The sequence below is a fragment of the Mytilus trossulus genome, chromosome 1, assembly GCF_036588685.1.
Source record: "Mytilus trossulus isolate FHL-02 chromosome 1, PNRI_Mtr1.1.1.hap1, whole genome shotgun sequence".
Classification (NCBI taxonomy): Eukaryota; Metazoa; Mollusca; class Bivalvia; order Mytilida; family Mytilidae; genus Mytilus; species Mytilus trossulus.
The window spans coordinates 32,163,289-32,176,591 of NC_086373.1; the positions used below are offsets into that span (position 1 = coordinate 32,163,289).

Below are 13,303 nucleotides of genomic sequence, written 5' to 3' on the forward strand. Positions count from 1 at the left end.
TTTGTAAACACTGGTATCTGATTTTCTTATTTTGGTGAACATATGCATGTTTCAACACATAATCTGGATCGAAAACTATATTCGTTGCTTTTACTCCTTAATGCTACACTCTTTAATTAATGCTGCGTGATTTGTGGATAAGAAACAAATAGAAGTTGCAAGGTTTTTGATTATTATGTCTAGTTGACCATCTTTTGGATTTTACAATTTTAGGAGGAGGAATTGGTCTGAATCTCCTTTTAATTATCAAATCAAAATGCCTCTATGTAAACTAAACATGGGAATGTATTTTCTTTGAGGTCAAACTTTAGATGGAAATCGTCCATTCTTGGAAGGATTGCCTGTAACAGTGTGTAGTTGACCAAACTTTACCGGAATTTTGATAGGAAATGTTTGCAAATTTATGATTGGACTTTAATCATATTTGTTAACTATTGTTAAGAAATTATAATTTTGGAACAAAACTCATCTGCGATCATTTCACAAAAAGCTGACATACTAGGTAGGATCGATTGTCGTCATGTTTAATTGCCAGACATTTTTTGAGTTTCCCAATAACATCCTCTTATCAAAACTCCTCAACAACGTTTGACGGATAGTTTCATACATTGAATTGTTTGACATTATTTCTAGTTGCCTATGATTAACTGTCCTTTTGATCTGATTTTCTGCAAGAGCTGTTTGACTTTGAATATTTTTGCTTGCGTTTTGCACCATATTTTACAGTACACTGCATACCATTTTCTACTGTACACTGCAGCATCGGTCATTTTGTTTAAAAGCATCAGTCTTATTCGGTTAAAAGATGATTAAGACAATAACAATCAAAACCAAGGAGAAAACAAAGACTCTTAAAACCAAAGAACATTTACATCAACAGTTATAAATAATAAATAAGAAACAACAAGAACTTCACTAAACACCCGGAGTGAAATCAGGTGCTCCGGAAGGGTAAGCATTTCCTGCACCGTATACGGCACCCATCTTGTTTTTTATGTTTGGTAATGATAGAAGGTTATAATGACTGGGGAAGAATATCAGATATGATTTCTGACATGATTTCTAACACACTTTTGTCATAATGGCCATTCAGCTCATGATGGCGACCGCAAACTTTCTTGTGTGATGACCTTTATTTGATTGAACCATAGCCATGTCTTATCAACTTTTGAGAAAGCAGTATTCCTCGTTCAACAAAATCAACGTACTTTAAGCTAGCTCCAGAGTAACGTATCCAATTGAGACACACATACTCCATATGCTGGTGCCTTTCGGACGTTGCTACACAGAAACGGAAAGTTGACTATAGGAAAATAAAATTATCGCGTTTGTCATAAATTTTAGTACTCAACATACCATCAGTAGTCATTTCGAGAAAAAAGGTCTAAATATGAAGCAAATTTATCGGTGTCGGTAAGAGATGATTAAAAGACAAAAGAATATGATACCTTTTTTTATTCCCGATAATGTATGTTCTTAGATAATTTGCAGGATACATGATAGTAAATAATAAATTAGTGTACATTAATGTTATAATAAGCAGTTTGTGTATAACTGGCACAATCACAGAACTATTTGCAACTGTTAAAAGCCCGTTCTGCATCACGTTGAAGTCGGTCAACTTGCTTCATAACTGCTATGTCAGCTTTTGGAACATTTGGACCTCGATGATAATGATTTGTTATCTCACTAATCACGTTATTATAAGGGTCCACTGGGTCGAGTATGTATGGTTTTGATCTATAAAATAAAGCTTGTACTTGTTATGACTTTCCAAACGTATATACAAAGTCAATAATTTTCAATTTAAAAATATGCAAAATACACAAAATTGCAGGCTATCACGCTAATACATAATTGTTTTAAAATATTATGATAGTCAGTATTGTTGGTCAATGTTGATATTGTATTCAAAAGGAATTGATAGAATTAATAGATTCAAACTACTATATTTGTAATAATGAATAAGATGAGATGTCAAATCAACTTCAGTTATTGAAACCCTGTCGTGTACTGTTGTCATTTAAATGTTATATTTAACACTACCCTTAAATCGGGAGGTTTGGCATGCAAAAAAAACCAGGATAAATCCACCATTTGTTCATAAAATGTGTGGTTTTGCAACACATACTTAATCTTTAAATACTGTTTTGGATGGATGTTTATCTTTTTTCTGATTTCAATGATATTGTTAGCGGTTAATTAAATTAAAAAAAACAATTTACCAAAACATTAATTAATTATACATTTGAAGTCAATACATTAAATAAGACAAGTGTGAAAACTTTACTTACGGCACTGAATAATCTGCTGGTTGATAATAATCCGTCCATGATAATTTGATGTCTCCAAAGTTTTTTAGTTTGTCAAATACCAACTTTGCTATGGCTTCTTCCGGTATACCTGGGTGCGGTTTCCCGAGATCTTCCCATGCTCCAATCACAAGCAGTTCAACTGCAATCGACTTAATTATCGTGTGCTATAAAAATAGAAAATATTTTTAATGATCATATTACAAGCTCGAACTTGTATAAAGAATACGTCCATCTCATCAGCTGGGTACTATAATACATTTAATGTACTAATTCCTATATAATGTGCAACCTATAAATGTATGCTCGTTCAACATTTGTGGAGAAGGAAAGTCCCCAATCAAGTTGCACAATTAAAAGCTGATACACATCAAACGATTGTATAACAACTGTCATATTCTTTACTTGGTACAGGCACTTTTTTTGCAGAAAAAAATGGATAAAACCTGATTTTATAACTAGATAAACCTCTCACTTGTATTTGCAGTCGTATCAAATTTTATTATATTGACCAGGATGTGTGAACAAAACAAATAGACGTACACATGTCCAAATTAGGGGTACAACAGTCCATTATTGTGTTCCAATCTTAATCACTGTAAAAACAAAACAAAAATATCAAAAACGCAAAAAGGCAGATAGACAAAGGACATTAACAAAAATCAAAGACAAGAATACAAAAATTTACAATAGCATAATAAAACAATGACTGGATTTATAAGTACAAAGCCACTTCAAATGTATCAAAAACGCACAACAAAGCATATAAACAAATAGGAATACAAAAATCATATTTGTGAAACAGCTGTTACACACCCTTTAACGGATTTCTTTTAATTTCAATTTAGGTTAATGAAGACACATTTATATTTAACCAATTTATTTAATTTATTCTGTAGTGTATCATAGTCGCATAACAATATACAGAAGTTGGATTTAAAATACAATGCAAACACAGTCCACTACGTAGCCTCAATGTTTTACTGGGTCAATTTATTATTTATATGTAGAGTCCGGCAACATCCCCAAGTCAATTTACAGTTTACCGTAGCATATGGTGCTGCCTGTGCTGATAAGTATGATTAGTTTATTGGCAAATATTCAACAGAGATCAAGTATTCTTTTATGTATTATTTAATTTAACATTAAATGGGAGAGATTGTTAATCATATTGCAGAAAGTTTAAAAATGCATGCATCTTATGCATGAAGTTTATGACTCCCGATGGACTATTAGTCAACGATGGAACCATCAGCTCAAAAGTCAGCACTTCTGTAATGAAATTTGTTTGTAACAAACCTTTCTAAAATTGTCCGTTTATAAATTGTGAAGTTAAAGAGAGACTTAGGTTTCAACTACATCGGGCAATAAGTTGACCTGAGATGAATTTGGCTGTTTTATTGTCCTCTTTTGGTTATACAGCACTTCGGCTGTTTTTTTCCGGCTGATACATACTTGGTTTTCAACTATTAGGCTGTAAGCGTTCCTGATGAAGCAAAATTCAGAAAAGCGTGTCGTAACCATAAGAATTAATAACTTTTTTTCTTCAAATTTCTCATAGAAAATATGCCGCACAGCACTTCTTTTTTTACATTTGAATAAAATAATTGTGCATATCAACTTTTCGCTCTAAGATATAATGTTGATCGAAGCTTCACAGTAAAAGTGGCACAGTTTTATACGTAGCGGAAATTAAATAACATTGGATGTATTTACAACTATGTATAAGTGCAACCTTAATGATGGTTAAATGTCCAGATATATATAAAAAACCACAATAAAACAGTTAATGTGCATGCTGTGACACATTATCGGTATAAAAGTATGTATTTCTATTTGATAAGCTTATATAAGTATTTTTTAATGGACTACGGACATTCACCGTAATCTACCTTTAAAAAATGTTTAAAAAGATCAAACTATTTAACATACATTATTCGTTTTAATCCAGTACTTGATCAGCCTAATGACTCTTTTAATTTTTTCTGGATGCTTTCCAATAAACTCTGTTTGAAGTGGTCTCAAACATCTGTTGTAATATCCTCTTTCCGTACTGCCAGCTTCTTTTCTCATTTTGGTGTGTATCGATTTTATTTCCTCATTCGTTAAGTTGCTGGCTAAGAAATGTACACACAAAATGAATCCATAACTCCGAACTGATTCAGATGTTTTTTTTTGTTCTCTTTCAAATATTTAATGGATATTTTATCATAAAAGTGTCAATTTACTAAGGTTATCATTTTTCAGTATTTGTGGGACTAAACGAAATAATTCTATTATATTATTGATAATTTCAACATTGATAGTTGTATACAATTTTGTAAATACATGATAAGGTTGTTTTATGTGCTCCATGACTGCATATCTGGTTTTTTTTTTCAAATTCCATCCACCTTGAAGTTGATCTGGGGCTTATCGGTTATCGTTGATGAGTTAATTTATTACCTTTTGCCTGTAATAAGTCAGGAATATGACAGCAGTTGTCCATTCGTTTGATATGTTTTGTCATTTGATTAGGGATTTTACGATTGAATTTTTCTTGGAGATCAGTATTTTTGTGATTTTACTTTTTACTCACTAACTTCGCAACCAGAATTGAATTACTTTTCACTACTTCTTATTATTGTTCTAGACCATTGCGAACTCATATATATTAATAAGATTGCACTTTTTAGTCTCATGGCTATACTCCGATAATCTAATGAATATTGAAGATGCTGAAGATTATATAAATACTTACGATCCTGTGTTATATTGAGAATTGGCATTATGTCAACCTCTTGCCAATCCCCGTCAATTAAAATATGAGTGTTATAAGCCCATGTCGTGGTTGTTGAGTCTTTAATCCTGAATTTGGAACTGGATGGAGAAAGTGAAAATAACAAAAAGTCAGCTTAATTTCTTTGATTAGAAAAAATATGTTATATTTTCTTGGTAAATAGTAGTATCAAGTCATATGAAAGTTGTTTTCAGTCGTCCCTTTGGTCAATATAGTCATGATAGTCGAGCGTTTGAATTTGGTCAGTTCTAATGGATTCTCGTTTTTTAAGTTTCTCTTGAGTGCGGTATGTTTGTTAATATGTTTATTAAACACGTATTTACAGTGCAGCGAAATATACTTTTGTGGATCGTATGTTATGTTTTACAAAAAAAGGCCTAGAAAATTGAAAACGCCCGTTTACTTTCAACAGTACACAAAAAAAGAAAGGCATATGGAGAGTATGGCAAAATAGGACATGTTTGTGAGCGTTCAACTGTCACGGAATAGAAGTTCCTTCATAACAAAAGTTCCAAAAGGAAAGAATATCCTGGAATATTATTTCCACAGGAATAAATATTACAGTATATGTTCATAACGGAATAAATGGTATAGAATATTTGATCCAACAGGTATAGGTATTATGACAATGTTTATAATGAAATTTCCATTGGAACTTCTTTTAGGTGGAACAAATATATGTTCACACACCCATATCCTTAACGAACAGTGGTGTAACAGGCCAATATAGGAACACAATATATTGGTACATTTTTTTGTAATGAATTACAAAAAAAAAACCCGACCATTCATGCATTGGTTTATATGTGTGAATTTAGACTGCATTAGTATTTTTGGATTTAAAATTAGAATGATACATGTTTTGTTACTGCAGGCCACGTCAAGAACAATAATTTCTTGTCACAGTCCATAATTTTAACAAAATTTTACTATTTACTATTTTACACAATTTCAATAATGCTAAAATGAACGTGTTTTATTTGAAAGTAAATCAAACGATCGACATTGATAACTATTTCCTGTACTAATCTTATTTTTGCATCTAAGCCTAGTATTGCAATTGTTTCGTGGTAACACCTTTTCTTTTTTATTGAACATTAATGCTTCTGGACAAAGTGCTCTTGCTTGCAGTGATTTTTTTTTCTTAAGTCAAACAGGTGGGTTTACGTAAAGCTTACCCTCCAATATCGTTCAATGACTGTAGTGCCCAATAATCAAACTAAGACATACACAATACTATCTATCCATACGACGTCATTTTCCTATCTTAACAAACGTAGTAAATCACCAAACGATTTGTATATGCAAAATAACAAAGTTTACTGTAACAATATTTGCATTTGATTTGGACATCTTTTTGTATTTCGCTTAGTGTTTAGTATAGGAGGCTAATTTTCTAAACTTATTGTTTCACTTTGTTATGTTTATTCGCTGATTTTATATCTGTAAACGTCAGAGATGCACTATTTTGTTGGAATTCCATTATTTAAACAGTTGACTACCTGTTAAACATTACTGTTTTGTACATTTATATAATTGTAAGGGGTAAAAACCTACCTAAGTCAACAAATTGTCAATCGCTAGGACAAACATAAAAGGTTCATGGATGAATGTTAAAATTGAGAAAAGAAATGGGGAATAGGTCAAAGCGACAATAACCCGACCATCGAGCAGACAACAATAGTTTGAATTTGTGAGAAAAATTTACTGGTGTTATCATTATCATTGAATTCAATTAAATATATAGCAAGATTGAACAATTCATCCATTAATTTCTATAGATATAAGAACATGAGCTATGAGTACCAATGAGACAACTAGCTATACAAGTTACAATTTGTAAACGAAAACCATAATAGGTTAAATATTTGTTTTTTTTAAATAATTGCCCAATGATAGTGTTTATTATATGAGTAAGTTTTAGCTTAACAGTTTATTAAATGAGTAAGTTTTAGCTTAACAGTTCGTTATATGAGTAAGTATAAGCTTAAAAGTTTGTAATATGAGTAAGTTTTAGCTTAACAGTTTGTAATATGAGTAAGTTTTAGCTTAAAAGTTGCCATATTGATGTAAGTAACGCGAAGAGAGTACAGGCTAGGGGAATAGTGTTTTCTCCAAATTGTTATGAAAATCGTGCAATTTAAAATTAGTTATTAACTTGTTGTAAACCAATTAATGTTCGTGAGCAACTTATTATCGCGACTAGAAAAATAACGTAACCTTGCCAAATATGTAAAATATGGATTTTCTAACTGCATAAAGTAAATTTGAAAATCGCCATGTTAAATTGCTTCGAAATGCATTCAAAAGGCGTTAACGCAAAAAAAAAGTATCCGCGAAAATAGGTTCGTTTAATGTATATAACCCTAAACTGCTTACCTAAGAAGACTGTGAATTGCATCCTTGATTCCGCTCATTTTCTGTTTAAGAGTTTCTACAGTGGTGATGTCGTATATCGGAAATATAAGATCTACATCTGATAGATCACGAACTGCAGTCCCTTTCCCGATGGATCCTCCCTTTAAGTCAAAAATGAACATTATGCAAGAAAACAGAAATAATCAAATCAAACAAGTTTATATGATAGATATACATAAAACATTAGTTAGTATTCGTAAATGGCCCTTAAGAACCCAAAGAAATTAGTCTAGGAATGTGTAGTAATCATTTTATGTTAACTCCATCCTTATTGATCTGATCAACTGATTGCGCTTTAATATCGCAGTTGATATCCTTCAGTGTGGGATTAATGTTTATACTATTTCTAATGGTTCAGTAGATGTTTAAGTTAAATTAAGATATGGCTATTTCTAAATGAATATAAGTATTTCCGTAAGTGTGGACAACCGCATTACTTAAATAGTAAAGTTTTGCATGTGTATGAGAAGAATTTCCTCTGCCTTCTTATTCAGAGTATTTGATTATGGCGTGTAAAACCTTTAGAGAACCCACAGTTTAGCTAATTGTGCAACCTTCTTTTAAAAAATATAGTATTGTTGTTCTTGTTTAAATGTCGATAACAAGTACGATTTAATAAGAGAAAATTTCAGACGAACGTTGACCAAATCTGATCCAGTCAATTGATAACCTGATCGAGCCAAGAAATGGTCTCTATATTTGTTAATTTCTGTGTCGTTTTGGTCTCTTGTGAAGAGTTATCTCATGAGCAATCATACCACATCTGGTTTTTTTATATATCGTCCACAATGTGATACCAATGAGTGCCAATGAGACAACTCTCCATCCAAATAACAATTAAAAATTAAACCATTATATGTTAAAGTACGGCCTTCAACACGGAGCCTTGGCTCACACCGAACAACAAGCTATAAAGGGCCCCAAAATTACTAGTGTAAAATCATTCAAACGGGAAAACCAACGGTCTAATCTATATAAACAAAACGAGAAACGAGAAACACGTATATATTACATAAACAAACGACAACTACTGTACATCAGATTCCTGACTTAGGACAGGTGCAAACATTTGCAGCGGGATTAAACGTTTTAATGGGCCCAAACCTTCTCCCTTTTTCTGAAACAATAGCATAACATCACAACATATAAAAACATACGATAAAATATCAATTAGCAGACTTAACTCAATCAAAAAACGTATGATTACACAAAGAATAAAGCACAGATAGCGGACCATAGAATAGTATATTGACATCGGTGTTTGTTTCTAAAACCATTCTGACCTTATTTTAATGTTAATGCAATAATTTGGTTTATACTTTTTGAAACGAAGATTTCAAGACAAAACAACAAAACTTTAAGACTGTATAATACTGTACCTTTATAGTACGCATCACACTATACTTAAACTGACTAGACTTCAAGACCTCAGCTACTTCATCAATAGTCTTTTTGCATTGTTTAAGATACTTGGTATCCGGAGTTACAACCTCGTCGATAAAACAAGCAAGCGAGTCATATGATTCAATACCTTTAAAGTCCATGGTTCTACAATGAAGTAAAGCAACCAACAATCAATCAATCAATCTACAATGTAGTCAAAGAGATCGATTCCTGTTCAGCTGTTTAGAACAACTAACTTATTTATTTTATTAATATTACTTATCAATAAGAGACCTTTTGGATCATCAATGCTTTTCAACATTGTACTTGTTTGGCTTTATAAATATTTCGATTTGAACGTCACAGATGAGTCTTATGTAGACGAAAGTGAAATCACAAAAATACTGAACTTAGAGGGAAATCAATTCGGAAAGTCCATAATCATGAGTCTTATGTTGTCGAAACGCGCGTCTGGCGTACTAAATTATAATACTGTTACTTTTGATAACTATTCGATGAGACTATTCCAATCATAAGTCATAAAATATACATTTTGTTATCCCAAATTGCCAGTTATGTTCTTCATTGCTACATACGAAGTAATCTATGTTTGTCTGTGTCAGTCTTAACTACCTAATATATAATCAACATTGTTTACTGAAATTTATTAAAATATTAATATTCATATGGTTATTTGCTGGAAATAAACTAATGAAATAGGTTTGATTGTAAACATAATTTATATTTCATCAAATTGATTATAGTTTTAAAAGTGTCTCTGCATGTTATCGCATCATAAATGTAATTTAAATCATAGTTTGATATTATCAAATAATGAAATAAATAACACATAAAAGTATATAAAATTGATGTCAGCATCTGTTTCCTAGAAAGTTCGGGCAAATATTACAAAATGCAACTCTCAAAGGGAGCTTAAGGAAAGATGGTGCATTTTCCTAATAATGCTTTTCAGCAGCCATATCATGTACAATGTAAATCTTAAAGACAAGTAGGAGTCTGCATCAAATTCATTAGAAATTCATACGAAAGACATGCACGTCGAAATTCAAGTCTATCATTATGGATTTTTATTTTAGACCTCTCACCCCACCTGCAACGCCCCATCTACCGTTACTTTCCATTCTAGGATATAAAAAAAAATCAAAACTTTTAAGCAAAAGTGGCTTAGTTTAAGAAGTAAAAGGAGTTCCTATAGGAAAATAGATTGTCTATATTTAAAGAAGGGCAACCTTTACTTTTATGAATATATATGATTTTTAACTTCTTCATAAACACACCCAATCATTCTGTTAATAATTGAGTAATCAGATCTCGCTCTAGATCAAGAAAGTGTGTGCTACATTTGTTAATCAAAATTTTACTTTACGCTTGACGACAAAGACGATGATTTCCATAATGTCTTGCTTCATAACATAAGTCGCAAGGAAAACAAATATGAAAGTGCCTACAATATTTTGTTTTGTGATCATGATATAAGTTATTTTTATGATACTTTTATGGACAAAATGTCCTCCTTTCTTGCAAAAAAACTACATTGATGTTAGATCAAATGAATGTGCATTGAATTCCGTAAAATCTACTTTCACTATCGTATGTATCTATTCGATAGGAAAAGTTACTCCCGCATCATTCAGAATATAGTAAAATGTTCATAAAATTTTACAATTTGAAATAGATTTTGAATAGTAATTCAGTTGAAAGGGCTTCCCTTATATTCGTTTGACCTTTTCTTTATAAACTACAAACTCATTCATGCTTAATTATAAGGTTAACATTAAATTAAAGAAACGTCTAAAAAAAATTAATTTTTGCCATTTACGATGTATTTTAGCAGTGGTAACAATAAAGGAATAAAAATGACACGTAAAGGACAACACCCAGTTTGAAACAGTTTCTTGTAACACAAATTAAAACAAACGTTTCAGCACAGGACTTCAGAACGTTACAACCGTGTTTTGGATTTTAAGAATTGTCCGAGCTGAAATCATTTTTTTTGCGTAGTGTATTGTATTGTTATATGTAACACTATATTAGTTCAACATCAATTCTAAATAACAACCTCGAGATCGATTTTCAATGGATGATATATCATCGGAAATGTTGAGGCTTGTTAAAATGATTAAAAGTCAATTATTCGAGATTTCAAACTAACTACCCATCCAATTTGCAACGATTCCGGTGTTGATCTTGTCGTATTTCAATAACAGTTCATTAAAGAATGTTTGTAATTTATACATTTACACTACAAATCCTTGTAAGTATTTCCGACATTTCATATACTCTGTAATGCGAAACAAATTTGTAACTTAGGCCACACCAATTTGATACCTTGTTCGACGGACCCGCCCGCACCTATTTTTTTCAAAACGGATTTTTTTTATTTTTATTATATTCCCGCTTCCCGCATTCGGAAATGAAATCATGTCCATTTCCCGCACCGTTTTTTTGTGTAAATATTATATTTAGATCTCAACATTTGTTTTTTAAAATCAAAGTTTAGCCTTTATATAACGATTTTAAACCTATCAGCACCCCACAACACTGTAAATATCTGCGAGAATATTTGTTTCAGCATAATTCCACGCGGGAGTGCTCCGATATAAATAGAAATACCAGTACAGAACAAAACGTTGGTTTCTTTCCCCCTAACTTATATTCCCTATAAAAAAAAATGTTCGTTGTTAAAATTATGTACAAATTACTTCTGAAGGATTTGCCTTCAACTGCAATTATAATGTATGGTGACGGTCATACCCGCTGCAGGTTTGTGCACCTGTCCTGGTTGATTCAGAGACCTGTCGTTCAGCAATTATCGTTTGTTGATGTGGTTCATCGGTATTTTCCCGTTTGGAAATATAATTTAGATCGTTGGTTTTCCTGTTCGAATTGTGTACAATACTAAGTTGTGGTCCCTTATAGCTTGCTGGTTGGTCTTGATCAAAGCACTGTGTTAAAGGCCGTACTTTGACCTATGTTTGTTATTATCAGGTTGGGACCAACCCTCCCTCAGACAAGGGCCTTGAAGGGGTCATTTTACCATGTTTACTGTTCAGTCTGTTGTAGAAAAGAAAATAGAAATACTAAGGATTTGTACAGTGCTACTATACAAAACCTTTGACAACTTAGAATTTTTTTACTCAAAAAGAGGAGAAATACATTATATTTTAAACAACTTTTCTAAAAGAGGGATGGGTCCACTTATTTTGAATAATATTAAACATGGTTAAAGTCCAGGAATATTACATAATTCTTGGACATGTTTTGATCATTTAATACCAAATATTATAGTTCTTTGGGAAAATATAAGCCCTTTTGTAATTTTTACCAAAAAAATATATTATAACTTTAATATGTTGACCCCTCATAAAAGGGATATTCATAACATTAAGGGGTTGTTCTGAACCTGATTATGACTTGGATGAAGAATTGTCTCATTGTCAGTCACACATACATTGACCAGATTTAATTATTCAATTATTTCTTGTTAAACAGGGAAAAAAACTTCATAAATTAAAGAAATGTCAAGGTACAATTGTTAAATCAAGTTTTAATATAGTCAAAACCTACTATTTTATGTTTACAAAAAAAAAATATAATCGCTCGCCTTTACTTTTTAAGCTTCGCCTCAAAAATTTGCAAATTAAATATTTTTTTATTAAAATTTTCAAATCGCTCGCTCGCCCCAATTTTTGGAGTCCAAAAATCCGTAGAACAAGAAATTAAATTGGTGTGGCCTTAATTATATAATAATACAAAATTTCAATCCTGATATCTAGATTGAGTTTATTTGTAAATAAACAATGTAACTGAAATACGTGCACTAGAGATTTTTTTTAAATATTTATACTAGTAGTTAAAATCAATTAGTTATTAATACATTGTGCAGCTTACCTTGTAGAATTTAGGAAACAATATGTCACTGTTTCGTTCCCTTTATTATATACAAATTCTACTTTCGTTTTGTACCTACCAATACACATCCAGTATCAATTTGAAAAGTTCCTTGATATTTATTTAAAAATAAACTGGGAATCTTTAATTTCTAAAAATAAACCATCGGTAATTTTCAGGAAATTTCCATTAGTTTCACTTCCAGACAAATTTCAACCTGTATACGTGTACTATAACAACACAATATAAATGCAATGGATGCTTCATGTACGTTTCACGGTAATCTCGAGACGGTAATAGACACACAAATTCACGAGTTTGCTGATTTTAGAATGGTCTTCTGAATCTGCAAATGAACCAATTGTGTTCCAATCCCCGATAGTGAAATTTTGAGTGTGGCTTTCCATGACGATGCACACGTACAGTATCACTACTTTGGGGTTTATTCAATTCCTGAGTATATATTACTTAACTTTATCTCTCACTGGATCTACTGTTG

The 13,303-nt window shown here is 31.6% G+C and overlaps 1 protein-coding gene across 1 annotated transcript; it reads right to left on the reverse strand.

Moving 5' to 3' along the window:
- Positions 1 to 1,438: 1,438 nt before the first annotated feature.
- Positions 1,439 to 12,925, reverse strand: LOC134721673 (2'-5'-oligoadenylate synthase 1A-like). Its single transcript, XM_063584828.1, has 7 exons — positions 12,805 to 12,925; positions 8,889 to 9,057; positions 7,471 to 7,610; positions 5,053 to 5,171; positions 4,245 to 4,429; positions 2,295 to 2,479; positions 1,439 to 1,740 (listed from the first exon to the last, which is right to left on the reverse strand). The coding sequence occupies exons 1-7, from the start codon at positions 12,891 to 12,893 to the stop codon at positions 1,572 to 1,574; spliced, it is 1,056 nt and encodes a 351-aa protein (XP_063440898.1). The 5' UTR covers positions 12,894 to 12,925; the 3' UTR covers positions 1,439 to 1,571.
- Between the last annotated feature and the right edge of the window lie 378 nt (positions 12,926 to 13,303).